The sequence below is a fragment of the Mesoplodon bidens genome (genome assembly GCF_964165515.1).
Source record: "Mesoplodon bidens genome assembly, chromosome: 18".
Taxonomy (NCBI): Eukaryota; Metazoa; Chordata; class Mammalia; order Artiodactyla; family Ziphiidae; genus Mesoplodon; species Mesoplodon bidens.
Window position 1 is genome coordinate 50,867,537 of NC_138175.1, and position 18,524 is coordinate 50,886,060.

General features: G+C 57.5%; 2 protein-coding genes across 3 annotated transcripts; both read left to right on the forward strand.

Annotated features, from left to right (window-relative positions):
• Positions 1–1,940: 1,940 nt before the first annotated feature.
• TOMM40 (translocase of outer mitochondrial membrane 40) lies at positions 1,941–13,343 on the forward strand. Its single transcript, XM_081215405.1, has 9 exons — positions 1,941–2,398; positions 3,117–3,184; positions 3,662–3,754; positions 4,621–4,722; positions 5,367–5,472; positions 10,883–11,005; positions 11,120–11,196; positions 11,318–11,420; positions 12,676–13,343. Exons 1-9 carry the CDS (start codon positions 2,125–2,127, stop codon positions 12,813–12,815), a joined length of 1,086 nt encoding a protein of 361 aa, XP_081071531.1. The 5' UTR covers positions 1,941–2,124; the 3' UTR covers positions 12,816–13,343.
• A 1,846-nt stretch (positions 13,344–15,189) lies between these two features.
• APOE (apolipoprotein E) lies at positions 15,190–17,963 on the forward strand. 2 transcript variants are annotated; one of them, XM_081216819.1, is made up of 4 exons: positions 15,190–15,280; positions 16,079–16,144; positions 16,629–16,818; positions 17,109–17,963. In XM_081216819.1, the coding sequence occupies exons 2-4, from the start codon at positions 16,102–16,104 to the stop codon at positions 17,824–17,826; spliced, it is 951 nt and encodes a 316-aa protein (XP_081072945.1). In that variant the 5' UTR covers positions 15,190–15,280; positions 16,079–16,101; the 3' UTR covers positions 17,827–17,963. The 2 variants fall into 2 exon arrangements, with proteins under 2 accessions (XP_081072945.1, XP_081072944.1); XM_081216818.1 differs by lacking the exons at positions 15,190–15,280; positions 16,079–16,144 and having other exon boundaries at positions 16,511–16,818.
• Positions 17,964–18,524: the final 561 nt, after the last annotated feature.

Here is an 18,524-nt window from a genome sequence, read left to right on the forward strand (position 1 = left end):
AAGAAGACCCCAGACCTCTGACTGGACCTCAGGCAGTCACTCCTAACAGCTCTGCTTGGGTGGGTGTTGGGGGCATCCTGTTGCCCAGACCTGAGCCCTCCAGGTGGCAAAGCCCCACTCGCCCAGTCCCTACCCTGTCCCCCAGTGGTGGGAGGGAGGGGATTTCCCCAGCCCAAAGCAGAACTTCCCCATCTCCTCCCTCCTGCAGGCAGGAGTCTCAGGATACAGACCCTTCCCTGAGCTCCCACTACCCCAATTCCTGTGTACAGAGAATTATGCCCCAGCTCAGGGCTACATGGGGTGAGCTTCATGCAGAGTGGGCCTTGCTGACCCCAGCCTTCGGAGAATTTGCTGTTACTTTGAAGACTACTGAATCCTCTTACTCCTGCCCAGTGGGGCTGGACCCACCCGCCTGGGTGGGGGGTGGGGAGTGGATCACCTGGGTCAGGGGTAGGGGATGTGATATTGTTTTGTAATACAGCATTTCCTACAAAATGAGTTTGTACTTTGACCAGGTCTCAACTCGTGTTTACTGTGGGCTGTGAAGGGGATGGGGGTGGAACATAATGGGTAATGAATAGGGGGGTCCAGGGCTTGAGGGAATCAGTAGACTAGAAGTCAAGATGGGCTACAGACATTAAGAAAAGGGCCAAAGATGTGAAAAAGATAATTGAGGGGATAATGAGCAAAAACGCATAGCCAAAAACATAGTGATGGGTAATGGAAGGAGTGGGGAGGAGTCCAGGGCATTGTGATTAACGAAAAGGAATCTGCAACAGCAGTCTAATGGGTAATGGACCGAAATAAACGGAACAAAGTAGAAATAGCAGTAATTAAGTACGAGGGGCTTGGGTGTAATGAATAAATGGCAATAAGAATAGGCCAAAGGCAAATTATGAATAATGTTGTAATAGGAGCTCAGGGCGTGATGGTTAATAGGTCTGAAAGAATGAGCCAGGGGCAGAGGGATGAATAATGGAGAAATAGGGGCCGCAGGCATGATGGGCAATGGACCCAAAACCTTATGGTCAATTAAGAATTAGCTAAAAGAATTAGGGAAATGAACGGGCATAAATGGGCTAAAGGTAGTACAGGCAACCAAGCTGAAATGAATGGAGCAGAAGGCATGCTGGGTAATGGGACAGGAATGAATGGGCCAAAGATGGAAGACGCAGTGACTGGGGCAAGGGTTGGGGGGAGAGATCCAGAAGGCATGATGGGTAACGAAAGGGGTGGGTCTACGGCAACCGTCCCGTTAAATAGGTAAGGGGCATTGTGGGTAACAAGAAGCAGGACAGCGTTCACATAACGGGCTAGAATTCTCCCGTGGCACTGTGGGAAGGGCTAGCACTTCCGGCTTTCGGTGTGCGACTGCGGACTAGGGGACCGCCCCTTTGCCGCGGTGCCTGGTGGGACGCGAGGCCTGACCTTGCTGCCTAGCAGCCTCTGCCGCGCAACCCACCTTTATCCGTGTCCCTTGACCCTGGCACATTAGCCAATGAACACACAACGTTGATTACGTCACCAGGGTTCGACCCCCCCGTACATGCTGGAGCCAATCAGGATGCCCCAAGGGCAAAGGCCGACCAATTATCATGGCAACTTCGCTGCGGGGCGGAGTCGAAAGAGGGGCGCCTTCTGGAATGGGGCGGAGGCGATACGCCAATGGGCGTTGCAAAGTGCGCAGCACAGACCAATGGCGGGCGAGCACCGGAACCCGCGGCATCTAGAGCCAATCGGTGTGGGCTCCCCAAGCCAATGGGAAGGGGGGGAGGTGTGCTTTGACCTGTCTGCGAGTGGGAACCAACAGAAAAGGACATTCCAAAGAGGTGGGTGGAACTTTCATCCATGACTCCAATAGTAAGGCCAGACCCTGAAGCTGGTGGGCGGACCCCCGGGCCCGGTAAACCAATGGGCTAGGCGGGGCGGGGCGACGGTGGTGGTGGCGGCGGCGGCAGCGGGTTCGGTTGCGCGTGGCGCACGGGGTGGGAGCGGAGCACACCGGGAGGAGGCGCTGCCGCGCGTGAAAACGGGGCTCCGAGCAGAGGGGTGTTCGCTGGCGACTGGGCCTGGAGCCTGCGGGTCTTGACCTCTGCCCTCTGACCTTTCCCTTTGCAGGCGATCATGGGGAACGTGTTGGCCGCTAGCTCGCCGCCCGCAGGGCCGCCGCCGCCGCCTGCGCCTCCCCTCGTGGGACTGCCACCGCCTCCGCCCTCTCCTCCGGGCTTCACGCTGCCGCCGATCGGGGGCGGCCTGGGTGCTGGAGCTGGCGCAGGTCGAGGTTCCGAACGGACGCCGGGGACTGCGGCCGCCAGCGCTGGAGGGACCGGGGATGATAGGGCCTGCGGCTGCCTGCCCAACCCGGGCACGTTCGAGGAGTGCCACCGGAAGTGCAAGGGTGAGGGGCTAGGGGCCCGGCGGGCTTGTGATGGCCCGGATATCGGGGGAAGGAGGAGCACACTGAGGACCTTGGGAATTGGCACGGACCGTTGGAATCTTTTAACAGAGCGTTAGGAGTTGACGTTGGGATCGAATGGTGGCACATTGAACTTGGGGCTTAGAACGATGGGATCAAATGGTGGAACCTCAGGGTAGAATGCCAGAGCAGTAGAGAAAGCCTTAGGGACCTCAGGAGCCCCAGGAATCAGCCAAGCCAGCCTCTTGTGATTGGGAGGGAAACTGAGGCCCAAGGTCACAGTGTCAGCAAAGGGCCAGTGGAGGTGGAACCCAAAGCTTCTGGATCCTGGCTTTGGAGTAATTGTGATAGCAAAAGTGGTGGCAGCAGCTTATTGAGCACCGTCCTGGCATTCAGTATGTGTTAACTCATTAAACCCTTGCAATATTTCTACGTGGTGAGCATCTTCAACTTACAGATGATAAGTTTGACATAGATAAGGTGACTTGCCTAAGGTCACACAGGTAGGTGGTGGCCCTAGAATTTGGATGCAGGCAAAGGCCTAGGTCCTGGGCCCCTCCACTAGGCTATTTACTGGTTGGGATCCCTGGAGAAGGGAGAGCGGGGACGGTACGAAAGAAAGGGATGAGAAATGTGTGTGTGTGTGTGTGTGTGTGTGTGTGTGTGTGTTGGAGTGTAACAGCACTTCTCTCTCCTTTAGAGCTGTTTCCTATTCAGATGGAAGGTGTCAAGCTCACAGTCAACAAAGGGTTGAGTAATCATTTCCAGGTGAGCCTTCCTGGTCCCATTATCCTCCAGAGGTCATCCCAGCCATCCCCCTGCATCTGCACGTACAACCCTTTTACTCCTCCCTAAAGGTCTGGGCTCCTTGGTACTTGGAAAGACTCAGAGACACAGTGCCGGGCTGATCACACAATGGCGGCCAGTGGTAGGGTTTAGGGACCCAGAATCCAGAGATACACCATCCCCCCTCAGCCAGCATCCAGGCAGGAATGAAGTACCAGGTGTGTAGCCCCAGCCCCAGCCCCAGCCCCAGCACATCCCTTCTCTGAGTCTCTAATCCAGTCAGGCCACACCTCCCAGTCTTCATCCCCTGCCCAGCCTAGAGATGCCCTGATGGGGAAGCCAGATTGGCAAGTATCTCCCATCCCAGGCAGGAGAGGAGCTGTCCTGGGAGTGGGCTCGGCTGGGTTCCTTAGGGGGTGGCCCACAGACTCGTCACCACAGCCCTCCCTCTTCTCCCAGGTGAACCACACAGTAGCCCTCAGCACAATCGGGGAGTCCAACTACCACTTCGGGGTCACGTACGTGGGGACAAAGCAGCTGAGTCCAACAGAGGTGAGGTTCCTTTTGCCATTCATTTACTTTATCTTCTAACAATGTAGCCAGTCAGGCGAAGAAGGCCTTGTCAGTAGGAGGCCAGGACTGCCGAGAGAGTGTTGGGAGGTGGAGACTGTCTCTCCAAGGTGCATCGGAACCTGGGTCATCCCTTCATCCTGACGCCCATGTCTCTGCCCAGCCCTGTGCTGGTTGAGTCTGGGGACACCAAGGTCACCAGACAGTGATGACCCAGAGTGGGCAGGGCTGAGCTGTAGATCTTGCAGGGCTTTGAAGGCCAAGCTAGGCATTTGAGCTTCCGCTAGGGGGCGCAGTAGAGCCACAGAAAGATTTAAGTGAGGGAAAGACGTGGTCAGATGAATACTTTGGAGATAGATAGCATTTCTCAGGCTGTCTGCCAAGGCTAGGTTAGGGGAGTGAAGGCAAAACTGGAGACCCGGAAGGAGGCTTGGGCAGGACACAGAGTTGCGGGACTAAATTAGGTCTTTGATTATATTAATGATTTCCATGCAATAAATTCATTTATTCAACAAACCTTCATTGTAACCCCCATTCTGTGCCCAGCCCTGTGCTGGGGACATAGCAGTGACTGAAACAGCCATGGGGCTCACAGCCTACTGGAGAAAGGGAACAGCCTGTCCCCAGAGAGTAACAGTCCAGGGAGAGTAGGACTGAAATGGGGGAACCCAAAGGTTGTGTGAGCCCAGAGGGGAGCCTAACTCAGCCAAGGTGGTCTTGGAGGGCTTCCTGGAGGAGGGAACCTCATTCTGAGGCTTTCTAATCCTAGGCTTCTCACCGAGGCCCATCACGCATATACTTCTATGATGCTAGACCTCTAACCTCTAACCCTGCCCTCTGCCCCACAGGCCTTCCCCGTGCTGGTGGGTGACATGGACAATAGTGGCAGCCTCAATGCTCAGATCATTCACCAGCTGGGCCCCGGCCTCAGGTCCAAGATGGCCATCCAGGTGAGTGGGGGTCGAGTCGGCTGCTCCCCCAGCCACCCTGAGCACCAGGCTGCCCTTGGCATTGAATCCAAGAACCCAACGCACAGTGAGGCCAAACAGACCAAAGCATCAGAGTTTGGAGCAGAGAAAGATTTATTGTAAGGACCAAGCAAGGGATACAGGTGGCTTGTGCTCTGAAGACCCAAACTCCCCCACAGTTTACACGGAAGAGTTTTTAAAGACAAATTTGGGGGGAGGGCTGCAGGACGTGTGACTTTGTTCTGGTTGGTTGATGGTGAGCTAACGGGGTGGAATGCCAGGAATCTTTTGCTCAGCCTGAAGTTACCATCCTCCACCTGGGTGGGGGGCCTTTTATATCCTTGAGAAAGAGCTAGGATTCCGCCTTATCATGGCACTATTGTTTGACTATTATTTGACTGCTTCTCCTTTGTTTCTGCTTTCCCTCACTTCCCTGATTAGAAAAGGTTTGGATTTGCCCTAGGGGAGGGTCTAGGAGGCTGAAGCCTTTTCCCTACAAACAAGAAAAGGGGGTTGGGTATGGGGACTAAAAGGCTTTTTTTTTTTTAAAGGCTTTTTGTACCTGGAAGGGCCCCATGGGGTCCTCCTCGCTTTCACCCTCACACTTGCCCCTCCCCCCACCACAGACCCAGCAGTCAAAGTTTGTGAACTGGCAGGTGGACGGGGAGTACCGGGGTTCCGACTTCACAGCGGCTGTCACCCTGGGGAACCCAGACGTCCTGGTGGGTTCAGGTAAGAGGCACGGGGCTCGGAGAGGGGGGTCAAACCCCAGTCCCAGCTTTGCCAGCAAATCCATTTCTTGTGCTGGCCCTCTTCTACCATCCAACAGTCACGGGCAGGTGTGACTTCAGAACACAGAACATCAAGCCCGTAGCACTGTGGGGGAGAAAGCAGGTTCAAGTCCCAGCTCTGCCACTGGCTTAACTGCGATTGTGGGAGCTTCCATCACCCTCGTGGGCTTCAGTTTCCTCATCTGTAAAATTGGGTTGCCTCACAGGGTTGTTGAGTGGGTCATGTGTGGAGAGCCTCGAATGGGGTCAGGCATGTGATGGGTCCCAAGGAAATGAGCTGTTCTTGTTACTCCTCGTGGGGCCCTGGGGTTGCTTGGGGGCACAGAGCAGATCCCAAGGCAGGCAGAGTCCACGTGCAGCTGAGGGGAGGCAAGTAAGTCTGAGATGGAGGTGGAGGAGGAACACTGCTGTTTAGGTTGGCTGGGGGCAGGGACCAGCTGACTAATGTCTGTACTTCTGATCTCTTCAGTTTGCTTCCCCCTTTTTTATTTTTGTCTCTGAGTGTCTGCTTTTGATTTCTCTATACTCGTTTAGTGAGTTTATCGATCACGTACTCTATGTCTTCCGCGTCCAGAGGATACGGTGGTGAACAAAGGAAAATTAGGTCTGTCCTCTGGGAGCTTCCATTCTAGTGACATAAGTAGAGCAGATGGGTGATGGAGCTGTGTGGAAAAATTACGGCCTCGGGAGGGGTGGGCAGCGTCTTGAGAGAAGGCCTCGTTACATAGGTGATAACTGAAAATGAAGACTGAAGGATGTGAGGGAAGGTGCCAAGCAAATATATGGGAAAAGAGCTTTTCAGCCGGAAGGAACAGCAAGTGCAAAGGCCCTGAGGTAGGACCCTTCACTGGAACATCAAGGAGGATTGGGGCTATAATGAATGAGGAAGGAGGGCAAGTGGTAGAAGAAGTCAGAGGATAACAGGGCCAAATCACTTAAGGCTTTGTAGAACTTTGGCCTTTACTCGGATTGAGTCTGGGGCCACTGGAGAGGGATAGGATCTGACTTAGCTTCTAACAGGACCACTTGTGCTGACATGTGGAGAACAGACTACGAGGGGTTCCAGCCTGGTGGCAGGAGAGGGGGTGAGAAGCAGTCGGGGATCTGGATGTACTTTGAAGGTGGAGCGATGGGATTTGCTGCCGGGTTGGGTGTGGGAGATAAAAGGGAGGTCAGAGATGAGAGGTCAGCCTTTTTTGTCTTGAACAACTAAAAGGGTGGAGGTGGTGATTCCGGATTCTTGTGTCTGCTGTTGGCTCTGTCAGGAAGAGCAGGCTCTTGTGCGGTGAGTGCTGAGCAAAGGTATGTGAAGGTGGGAAGCCAGGATACCTGTATGCCCAGCTCCTGGAACCGTGCTGGGAACAGAGTAGGTGCTCAGAAAATACTGAGCAAAGGAGTGAGCGGTGGTCACAGCAGGTCGTGTTTTTCACCTCCTGCCGTTCGTCAGGTCCCAAGCATACTGTGTATACCCGGTCCTTCATTCAGTCCCTCGAGGCACTGGGGATGGAGCAGTGAGCAAACGGTTCGTGGAATCCTCTCAACAGCCTTGTGGGGTAGCGCTGCCGTCATCCCCGTCTGATTGAGGCCCAGAGAGGGCAAGTAACTTCCCAAGGAGACACAGCGAGGCTGCCTCCAGAGTCCATGCTCCTCTCTAGGGCACAGGGCCCCCTGCCCCCTCAAACACTCACCAGCATCGGCCTTTCGTGTTCCTCAGCACTGGCCTCTAGGTCCCTCCTCCCTGGAGCCCAAGGCCACCAGTGACACTCTCATCTCTTAGTTCCTACAGGTGTCCCTTCCTCCCTTCAGGGACTGATCAAAACTTCTGGCCCCAGGTCAGTGCTGAGCACATGAGTAACTGACCACTGACAGCTGGGCGCTCCACCCTCTCTGAGCCTCAGTTTCCTCATCTGTCTCATGGGCACAATTGCAGGGAGCTCACCTTGCTGAAGGAGTCAGTGGGAGAAGCTGTCAGCCCCAAGTGCGGGGCCAGACACGCCTAGTTAGGGTTCGCTCTGGGTTGGATCTCCATGCCGCCCCACATGGGCAGGGGGATCAGGGTTCTCACAGATGAGGAAAGCAAGGCCCAGGGTGAAATCAGTCCCCCAGGATCACAGCTAGGAAGCAGCGGAGCTGGAGTTTGAATCACGGCCTAACTGAGGAGCCACTGGTCTCACGTGGTCCCCTCCCATGGCCTCGGCCCCTCGTCTGGAGCCCCTGCTTCATTCTGAGCACCTAGCATGTGCCCACCAAGGTGTTGCTGGTAGAGAGAGAGAGACACACACACACACTCACACACACGCGCGCGCACACACACACACACACACACACACACACACCTTCCCTGCCCTCACAGGGCTCTTAGGCCGGTGGGGGAGATGTTTGTCTCTAAACAAATAATCACACAGTACCTGCATTACTGTTGGGAGAAATCCTACACTGGGAAGGTCCAGGTTGCCGTGAGAGCTTATAACAGAGATCCCATCTCCTGGAGTGAAAGGGGCAGTGTCTAGACCGAGGCAGGTGAGGAGGAGGGCACCGCTCCCAGAAGAGGGCTCTGCGTGGACAAAGCCCCAAGGAGCGCGGTGTGGGGAGGGTGGGAAGCCGCTCTTTTGGGCCGAGGCCGAGAACCACCTGCCCTTCGGTGCCTGCCTGCTCCCCGCAGCATCTGCCCTGGGTGCCTGCCCTCCCTGCCCGAGGTGACTTTCCGCAGGGGTCCAGATGTGGCCGCAGCCCTGCTGGTTTCGGGAAACCACCTCCTTTCCCCAGTCTGTGCTCTGCCCGTTGCCCAAGGCCTCTTTGCTCACAGACCTCTGACTCACTTTCTTTCGTTCTCATGGGGTTTTGAGCTCAACAGGTTCTTCATGGTCACTCCAGACATTGCAGAATGGCCCCTGGTTGAGAGCCACTGGCTTTCACAAAGCCCCTGCCTTGAGGAGCTCCCGGGAGAGCTGGGTGTGGACACAAGTGGGAGGAGAAAACAGAGCAGCTTAAGGAGAGAGATGCAGGAAGGGCTGGGATGCTCAAGAAAAAGGCCTGTGTGGAGATAAGCGCTGGGCAGTGAGTTGTGAAGCTCTCGGACGAAGCCTGTTTCAAAGCTGGGGACGAGCCACATGGGGCCTTGCACCTGTGCCCTGAGGAGCTGGGGTCTCCTTGGCACTGGGGAGCCATAGCGGGTTCTGGAGCAGGGAAGGGGGAGCTGAGCCAGGTATGTGCTTTAACAAGATCCCTCTGTCTGCTGCACGCGGAGTTGCTTGGAGAGTGTGAGACTGGGGCAAGAGAGCAGGCAGAGGGCTGGGGCCTGGGGAGCAGAGGGCGAGGCAGGCCCAGGAGCTGGGGGTGGGAGAGAAGTTCAGGGCCCTCGAGGCCCTCAGTTCCAATCATGGCCAGAGACTCTTGAGCTGAAGTCCCTGTGTGACCTCTGGATGGGCACTTTTCCCTCTGTGGGCCTGAGCTTCCCCTTCTACTGAAGGAGTGGCTGCTCCTGGCCAGAGGTGTGCTGGTAATGGCTTAACAGCCAGCTCAAGGGGTAGGGGCCAGGAGGTGGATCTGTGTCATCTACGCACGGGGAGAAGCCAGCTCCAGCCCGCCCTGACCACAGCCTCCCCCAAGGTGCCTCCAGAGCCCTGGCCAGCAGCCCTCAGCCTCGCTCAGGGCCCCTGGTGGCAACCCTCACCCAGGTGTGCCTGAAGATATGAGCAGCCCGATCCTGTCGTCCCGTCCTGCCTTGCTCCCTCAAGCCGGTCCCAGTCTGTGCCTCTGATCTCTGTCTGGGAAGCGTCTTCCCGTCTCCGGTTCACACCTCATGCTCCTGTCCCCCAGGCTTCGTCCCACTCCCACCCCCGGCTCTGGGCTTTCCCTGTCCCTACCTGCCCTTCTGCTCTGGTCTCCCTCATTATGGCCGGGGGTCCATCTCTAAGCTTATGTCGCCTGTCCTCACCTGCTGTGTCTCGTCAGGTTGGGAATCTTCAGTTCCTCCACCCCTCTCCATTTCTTTGCTTTTCTTTCTTTTTTTTTTTTAATATTTATTTATTTGGCTGCTTTTGGTCTTCATTGCGGCACGCAGGATTCTCTCTAGTTGCGGCTTGTGGCGCGCAGGCTCCAGAGTGCATGGGCTTAGTTGCCCCGCAGCCTGTGGGATGTTAGTTCCCTGACCAAGGATCAAACTGGCATCCTCTGCATCGGAAGGCGGATTCTTAAGCACTGGACCACCAGGGAAGTCCCCATCTGTCTGTTTCTGATTGTTTCCCTGTCTCTACAGAGATGTCTCTTGTGTTCTTTTTCTCTGTCACCACTCCCTCTGCATCCCCCACTCACTCTCTCTTCCTCCCTGGCTTTTCCTCTCCACAGAGATCACATCTGTGGCGTCTCCTCTCCTGGGCTTTCAAAGACAGACACGAATGAGTCCTTGGGCTCAAGGAATTCAGCCCAGTGGTGGAGTCATGGGTTAACAAACACTCAGGCGGCCTCAGTCAGAGCCGTCCCTCCTGCCGAGGGACAGAGGTGGCAGGGCCCGTCCTCCTGACTGCCGGGCGCTGGCTGTGTGCCAGGCACGCCCTGCGCACCACACCTGCACCCGGCCCTCCTCCTCCCAACCTCATGGGGTGTCCCGTTCACAGCAAAGCGAGGCCAGTGGCCCGCGGTTACTCTACCAGCAAGTGGTAAGGCTGGGATTTGAACCCAGGGTGTCTGGCCCCCCGAGGTGTGCTCTTACCAGCCCTATCCTTCCTATTGCTCAAGGCGGCATAGTGTCTCAGAGCCTGGGCTCAGGGCTTGGGGAAGCCTGGATTCTGCCCCTGATGCATCTCTTGACCATGCGGAAGTGACTTACCCCCTCAGCCTCTGTGGTTTCCTCTGTAAATGGAGACAAATCAGTGCAGAGTAGATGAGGCCCCAGGGGGCCTGGGAGGCTGACCTCAGAGCCCTGCGAGCTGCTTGAGCAAGGAGCCCCAGGTGGGGCTTCCCCGCTGGCGCAGTGGTTAAAAATCCGCCTGCCAATGCAGGGGACACAGGTTCGATCCCTGGTTCGGGAAGATCTCACATGCCGCGGAGCAACCAAGCCCGTGTGCCACAACTACTGAGCCTGTGCTCTAGAGCCCGCAGGGCTTCCTGCGCTCTAGAGCCCGTGCATGGAAGCCCATGCACTGCAACGAACAGTAGCCCCTGCTTGCTGCAACTAGAGAAAGCCCACATGCAGCAACAAAGACCCAGTGCAGCCAAAAATAAATAAATTGGTTAATTAATTAATTAATTTTAAAAAAGAGCCCGAGTGGGAGGCCCGAGGGAGCGGGAGTCCAGCTGGGCGGAAACTAACCACCGAGCCCAGAAGTAATACCTTCCCATCTCACCTGCAGGAATCCTCGTGGCCCACTACCTGCAGAGCATCACGCCGTGTCTGGCCCTGGGCGGAGAGCTGGTCTACCACCGGCGGCCTGGGGAGGAGGGCACTGTTATGTCCCTAGCTGGGAAATACACATGTGAGCCTGGGGACCCTGGACTCCTGGGTCTGAGGGAGATGGGGGAAAACCTGGGTTCCCAGATGCCGAGCCCACTTGGTAACCTGCCCCGCCCCCCACCCTGCTCTCTTACAGTGAACAACTGGTTGGCGACAGTCACGTTGGGTCAGGCGGGCATGCATGCAACATACTACCACAAAGCCAGTGACCAGGTGAGCTGGTCCAGGGACTGGCTGCACAGGCACACGTGCTGGGTGTGGGGTGCCCGGGGCTGGCATGCCTGAGAGTTCAGCCTGGGAGGCTGACCCATGTGTGTCGCCCTGGCCCCTCCAGCTGCAGGTGGGTGTGGAGTTCGAGGCCAGCACAAGGATGCAGGACACAAGTGTCTCCTTCGGGTACCAGCTGGATCTGCCCAAGGCCAACCTCCTCTTCAAAGGTACAGGCCTCCATTTCCCTGCGTGGGAAACAGGCAAGAGGTGCCTCTGAGTGGGTATACCGGCCAGGGGAGATGGTAGAGGGCAGCGTGCCGGGCCCCCAGGTTGCCCAGGAATGCTAGTTGAGAGGGTGGATGGGCGCCTGGGCCCTGAGCTTTGCACCTACCACCCTCCGAGTGGCTCTCTCCCAGTCTGCGCACACGGCCCTCGCTTTTCTTTTTCTCATGAGTGGAAGGCAACGTGGAGCACAGCCGGCCGACCCCACAGTCTCACATTAGGGAGGCTGCCCAGTCACAGCCAGATCTGGAACCTTCCCCGAGGCCGACCGACTCTAGTCTTAAGTTTCTTCTTGGGCCTCAGTGGCTCTCAGGTTTGGGGTATGTGGAGAGTGCCCTGGAAAGGCCGCTTCAGTGGGCCTGGGTCAGGGTTTCCGAAGGCAGCCAGGAGGGCCAGGAACTGGGTTTGGGGGTTTTTATTGTTGTCTTTTTTTTTTTTTTTTTTTTGCTTCTGAAGCCCGCCTTCCCTGCCCACCTCTCGAGCCCTTGCTCTGCAGGCAGCCGGGGTCAGAGGCTGGGTTTGGGCAGCAGCGCTTCAGCTTCTCTGCTTCCTGTTCAGTGAGTTCTCAGGCTCCACCCTGTGGGGACCGCACCAGGTACTTGCACACCTGTCAGGTCCTGGGGCACAGGCCCTGGAGATTTCAGTCTTTCTTACTTTTTAAAAAAAAACTTTTATTGGAGTATAGTTGATTTACAATGTTGTGTTTCTGCTGTACAGCAAAGTCAATCAGCCATATGTATACATATCTCCACTTTTTTTTTTTAAGACTTTTTTCCCATATAGGCCATTGCAGAGTATTGAGTAGAGTTAGAGATTTCAGTCTTTCATTCAGTAGATGCTCAGCACCTGCTCTGTGCCTGGCCTTGTGCCAAGGATGCTGGGGACACAGCAGTGACCAGGCCCCTTCTCCCACCTCCACCCCCCAAGCCCTGGGGCTCACAGTGGGAGGGACAGACCCATCCCCAGAGAGCGGCGACCTGGTGTGGACAGGACTGGGATGATGGGGCCCATGCGGTGGTGGCGGGGAGGGGTCACTGAGCTCAGAGCTGAAGTACTTGGAGGGCGTGAAGAGGTTTCCGGTGGCGGGAACAGCACAGTCAGTGGTCTGGCCGGTGGTATCTGAGGTGGGCCGGAGGGCAGCTCGCGGGGATGGGGTGAGAAGCCAGCGCAAAGGCTCTTAGCATGGTTGTTCACCGATAGGTTCCGTGGACAGCAACTGGATCGTGGGCGCCACGCTGGAGAAGAAGCTCCCACCCCTGCCCCTGACGCTGGCCCTCGGGGCCTTCCTGAATCACCGAAAGAACAAGTTCCAGTGCGGCTTTGGCCTCACCATTGGCTGAGCCCCTCCTGGCCCCTGCCTTCCACGCCCTTTCTCCTTCAGATCCCACCTCCCCCTCCCCCTGCTACGGAGGGGAGACCTGAGCCCCCCTCCCCCTCCCTTCCCTCCTCCTCGGGGGTCAGGGGGGCAGCGGAAAGGAGGGGACCCATCACCCCCGCAGCTGGCGGGGGGATCCTGGAACCACAGGCGCGTCAGGATTCGGAGTACCAGGGGCGGCGTTCCCCGGTGGGCCTGGGGTCCAGGAAGGGATTCTGGAATCTAGGGGCGCACGGGATTCTGAGCACCAGGGGCAGAGGCGGCCAGACAACCTCAGGGAGGTGTTGGGGTGTCTCCGCGCCCCAGAGGGCCCTGGGCCCAGCCCCGAGGGGGCAGCGAGAAGAGGAGCTTCCCCATCCCCAGTCACTCCACCCCGGCCCGCTTTCCCATCCACCCTTCGGTATAAATCATGTTTATAAGTTATGGAAGAACTGGGACATTTTACAAAAAAAAAAAAAAAACCTACAAAAAATATACATGGAAAAAAAGAAATGGGAGTCGTCTGGTTTCCTCCACGTGTCTGTGGTCCATTTGGTCTGACCTCCCACAGTGACTGGCAGGGGGCAAGGGAATCAAGCCGAGTCCCTGGCCAGAGCCCAGACCAGAGAGGGGAGGGGCCTGGCCAAGGATCACACAGCCACCCTGTGACCTTCCCTACAGGGGCATCACAGGCCTTCCCTCCCCAGGAGGGCATGGTCTTGTGGTCACTCAGCTTGGCCTGGCCAGCATGGCTGCAGAGGACTTTGTCCCTGTGAACTGAAGCAACAGGGGTGAGGCTGTCTCTGGGTGCAGGGGTGGGGGCGGCGAGCTGGGACTCCCGGGGTCTTTCCAGGTTCCCAAAGGGGCAGGGCGTGAAGGAGTGTGAGGACTTTCTGATAGGAAGGTCAGAGCTTCCAAGAAGCTTCAGGAAGCATTCAAGCACCCGGATGGAGAGAGTTCAGAATCGGTCACTCCTGCTCCAGGCAGACCGACACCCCTGAGCCCTCGCCAGACAGAGGAGCTGAAACCCCGCCTCACACACTGGGGAGGGAGGCCGCTGACCTGACCCGTGATGAGCCGTCGGGGCCCAGAGACCACGCCGCCGGCTCCCTGCCAGTGCCTGCTGAGCCCCAAGCAAATAGGCCCAGGCCTGGCTGGCACTGGGGCTCCCTTCCTGGGACCAGGCATCCAGCCTCCCCTGACCCCATGGTGTCCAATGTTCCCACCCCCTGAGGACCAGGAGTGAATCCCAGCTCCTCCAGTTCGTCCAGTGTGGCTTTACCATCCACCTCAATCCTGAATCTCGTCTCAATTCTGTTCCCCATCTGTGTAACAGCTGGGGTTCATGTCACCGAGGTGCTAAGGAGGGAGGGGACAGTAAGCGCCCACTGTGGCCCGTCACAGAAGTTAACTCCAGCTCGGGGCCTGCTGTTTGCCAGGAACTGCTCTCAGTACTTCCTACGTATAGTAGCCTGTTGCTTCGCCGAACGATGGTGGAACGATGGTGTTAGGTGCAACCATTTTCCCGGTTTTGTGGACCAAGAAACTGGATGTTCAGAGAGGCTAGATCATTTGCCCAAGGTCACACAGATGGCAACCGGCAGAGCCTGGATTCAGGCCCGGACAGTTTGGTTCCGGAGTCCACAGTCCTAACCAGGCAACACGAATGCTTTAAGCCCTGTGGAAGGTACAACATGCAGGCGATTCCTGCAATCCACGATGCTTGTGTTGGGGAGAAATGCTGGGTTTCCAAGTCACAGATGGGGAAGGGGACTCAGGCATTCACCTGTGCCCAAGGTCACAGCCCAAGAGGGAGCTAGGGTTAACACCCAGGTTTCACTCTCGAAGCCTGGGCTTTTAGCAGATGCCTTACACTGTCCCCGGAACTCCCATCCCGTTTCTGTCTGGGCCTCCAGCTCCCTTCTCCCCCAACCCAGAGATCCCAGACCGCAGCCCCGCTCCTTCCTCGGACCCAGGATTTTGGGCCCCCAGGCCTTTCCTCAAATTCTATTCATCCATCCGCTGGAAAAGAGAGGGACAGGGAATGGGTGTTCAAGAGAGGGACAGGGAATGGGTGTTCAAGAGAGGGACAGGGAATGGGTGTTCTGGGCAGCTGCCTGCTCCTTCCCCTTCCATGCCCAGCACCCTGCCCCCAACTCACCCACCCACCAGAATGGAGGAAGGCGCCTGAGTTACTGGGTGAGATGTCATCTCTTTTCACGGAGGCTGGCAGTGGGAGCTGCTAGCCTCCAAGCCCCACCTCCCTCCGCCTCCCTGCTGTGTGCGAAGGGGGAGGACAGCCCACCTCGTGACCCGACAGGGGCTGGCCCAGCTTGCCCTAGATCTGGAGGAGTGGGCGGGGCAGGGGGAGCCCTATAACTGGACGAACCTGGGATCCCTGACTCCTACTCAGCCCCGGAGGAAGCGAAGGACACCATTCCCCAGGAGCGGGTGAGAAGCAGAGCTGGGGGCACGAAGTCCAGCTCAGGGCTTCTGTGGGGGACGGGCTGGGGGTGCAGGGCGGGGAGGAAGAGGTGGTGGTCCTACGCCTGGGCCAGGACAGAAGCAGGAGCAGGGGATGAGGCCAGAGGCAGGAGGCTGGACCTAGAAGAAGCGTGGGCAGCAGGGGCATCCCGTCTGGGCTGGAAGGTGGGGTCAGGGGAGCAGCTGGACCTGTAGGAAAACCAGACGAGCCATAGCAAGAGCCCACCAATTGTCACTGTCGTTTATTGAGCACCTACTGGGTGCCCCCATCATCCTAAGATCTCCGTTAATGGGAGGCGCAGGGGTGGCGGCGACCAGGGGTGGCGGCAGGGTAGCTAGAGCGCCGGTTGAAGGACTTTTAAATGAGGATTAAATTAGCGAATATGTGGAAGATACCGTTTAGATGTGAAGTTGGAGCTTAGAATGTGAAGCTACCATGAGGAATGCGAGGTTGGAACTTAGAAAGTCCAGCTGGAGCTCACAGGGAACTCCGGGGTGGAGGGGAGGGTGGGGCGAGTGGAATTTGAACCCTGGGAGAGAGGGATAGAATTTTTGGCAGAGACCACCTGACGCTGGGGAGATAGGAGAAGACAATGAGGGAATTAAATAGACAATGAAGGGGCCGGGCTGCTTGGTAACTTTGTGATTGGATGAGGCTGATGCAGATATGGGGTGCAAGGCTTTGAGGGCCGAGACCTGATGGGGCGGGGCTCTGAGTGGGAGGAGTCCCCACTGCTGTTGAGTGACAATGTCTCCCTCCCCCAGGTTGGCCAATCGCAAGCCAGAAAATGAAGGTTCTGTGGGTCGCCTTGGTGATCACGCTCCTGGCAGGTATGGGGGCGGGGTTTGCTTAGGTTCCTTGCCCCTCCCCCTCCCATCCTCAGCTGTACCCCTTGCCCTCTTCCCGTCCCTGGGTCCCCTCTTTTGCTGGTCTATCTCCCCAGGTCTGAGGTCTCTCTGACATTCACTCGTTCTGAGCAGCTGTTTTATTCGCTCTGAGCCTCAGTTTCCCCATCCTTAAAATGAGAGTTGTAACAGTTTCTAATCCATTGCTGTCCGGCAGGTAGTGAGCCGTAGTTAAGTGTCAGCTGCGATTAGTTTTATTCTCCATCACCCCAGCATGGCGGTGCATGGAACACACAGTCGATGCTTGCCAAGTGATTAAAACACGCTGGGTGTCCCTCCACCTCCTCCCTGCCCACCGGTGCTCTGATGAAGCCCACCAGCCTTTGTGGAGCACCTACTCTGTACCAGGTACTGTGTGCCTGGAGGGGACAGAGGAGGACCCTGACTGCTGTGAACTTGCTCCGTGCAGGATGCCAGGCAGAAGTGGAGCCAGAGCCGGAGCCTGAGGTGCAGCTGGGGCAGGAGTGGCCCGGGTGGCAGGGCAGCCAGCCCTGGGAGCAGGCGCTGGGCCGCTTCTGGGATTACCTGCGCTGGGTGCAGACATTGTCTGACCAGGTGCAGGAGGAACTGCTCAGCACCCAGGTCACGCAGGAACTGACGTGAGTGCCCCTGCCCTGGCCCCTGACCCTCCTGGTGGGCAGTGCATTCTGGACCCTCAGCCTCCAGTGGTCTGGGTTTCTTTCTGTTCCCATCACCAACTCTTGGTGGTCTGGATCTCTCTTCACTTCTTGCTTTCTTTCCCTTTTTAGCTCCTGGCTTTACCTCTCTTTGATTTCTGTTTTTCGACCCTTCCTGTCTCTGGCATGTTCCTCTCCATCTCTCTCTCCATCAGCTCAGGATCCCTGTTTCTCTCTCTTCACGCCCATGCTCCCTCCTTCTCGCCCCTCAGGGTGCTGATGGATGAGACCATAAAGGAAGTGAAGGCCTATAGGGAGGAGCTGGAGGGGCAGCTGGGCCCCATGGCCCAGGAGACGCAGGCCCGTGTGTCCAAGGAGCTGCAGGCAGCGCAGGCCCGGCTGGCCTCTGACATGGAGGACGTGCGCAGCCGCCTGGCGCAGTACCGCAGCGAGGTGCAGGCCATGATGGGCCAGACCACCGACGAGCTGCGTGGCCGCCTGGCCTCCCACCTGCGCAAGCTGCGCAAACGGCTGCTCCGCGACGCCGAGGACCTGCAGAAGCGCCTGGCCGTGTACCGCGCGGGGGCGCTCGAGGGCTCAGAGCGCAGCGTGAGCGCCATCCGCGAGCGCCTCGGGCCCCTGGTGGAGCAGGGCCGAGCGCGGGCCGCCACCGTGGGAACCCTGGCCAGCCAGACGCTGAGGGAGCGCGCCGAGGCCTGGCACCAGAAACTGCGCGGGCGGGTGGAGGAGATGGGCACCCAGGCCCGGGACCACCTGGAGGAGATGCGGGAGCAGCTGGAGGAGGTGCGCGCCAAGATGGAGGAGCAGGGCAGCCAGATGCGCCTGCAGGCGGAGGCCTTCCAGGCCCGCCTCAGGAGCTGGTTCGAGCCCCTGGTGGAAGACATGCAGCGCCAGTGGGCTGAGCTGGTAGAGAAGGTGCAGTTGGCCATGGCCACCAGCCCCACCACTGCGCCCAGCGAGAATCACTGAGTGCCCGTGCATCCCTCTGGGAGGCCCCACTCCTGCGCCGGCCCCATGTCCACCCAGCCTACAGGAGGCCCTGTCCCTGCCCCAGCTGTCCTCCCGGTGGGCCCTAGCTTAATAAAGTTTCATCAAGCTTCACGGCAGCTGCTGGGCATCCGTGTGTGATTTCTCACAGCTCAAGCCTCAGTTTCTCGTTCCTTCCCCCACACCGGCCACGCAGCGCTCCGTCCTGCCCCCTCTGCCTGTGTGTGTCTGTTTCTTTGTCTCTTCGAAGTCTGTCTTTGCTGACTTCTGCTCCTTTCTGAGCCTCCTTTTTTCTTCCATCTCTGCTCACAACTGCTCACTCTCTTCCCTGCCTCTCTTACCCTTCTGTCTCTGAGACGTGGTTCTGGAACCAATCCACCGGTGGGTTAAACCCTACGGTTGCCCCTGACTACTGTGGGCAAAAAAGCAACGTCTCTGAGGGATTTCCCTGGCCGTCCGGTGGTTAAGGGGATGCGGGTTCGATCCCTGGTTGGGGAACTAAGATCCCACATGCCCGTGGGGCAACTGAGCCCTGTGCTCCACGGTGGGATCTCCCACGTGTGGCCAAAATAAAATAAAATAAATTAATTAATATTTAAAAAATAAAAAAGCAACCTCTCTGAGCCTCCAGTGGCTCAGCTTCACAATACCTGCTTCATAGCCTTGTGACTCAAAAGACC

Bases quoted from the DNA above. Each gene is read 5' to 3' on its own strand.
- TOMM40 (XM_081215405.1), top strand. From the start codon at position 2,125: ATGGGGAACGTGTTGGCCGCTAGCTCGCCGCCCGCAGGGCCGCCGCCG. The intron at 3,185-3,661 runs GTGAGCCTTCCT...CTCTTCTCCCAG, and splicing joins GGTTGAGTAATCATTTCCAG to GTGAACCACACAGTAGCCCT. The intron at 5,473-10,882 runs GTAAGAGGCACG...TCTCACCTGCAG, and splicing joins AGACGTCCTGGTGGGTTCAG to GAATCCTCGTGGCCCACTAC.
- APOE (XM_081216818.1), top strand. From the start codon at position 16,526: ATGAAGCCCACCAGCCTTTGTGGAGCACCTACTCTGTACCAGGTACTG. The intron at 16,819-17,108 runs GTGAGTGCCCCT...CTCGCCCCTCAG, and splicing joins CAGGTCACGCAGGAACTGAC to GGTGCTGATGGATGAGACCA.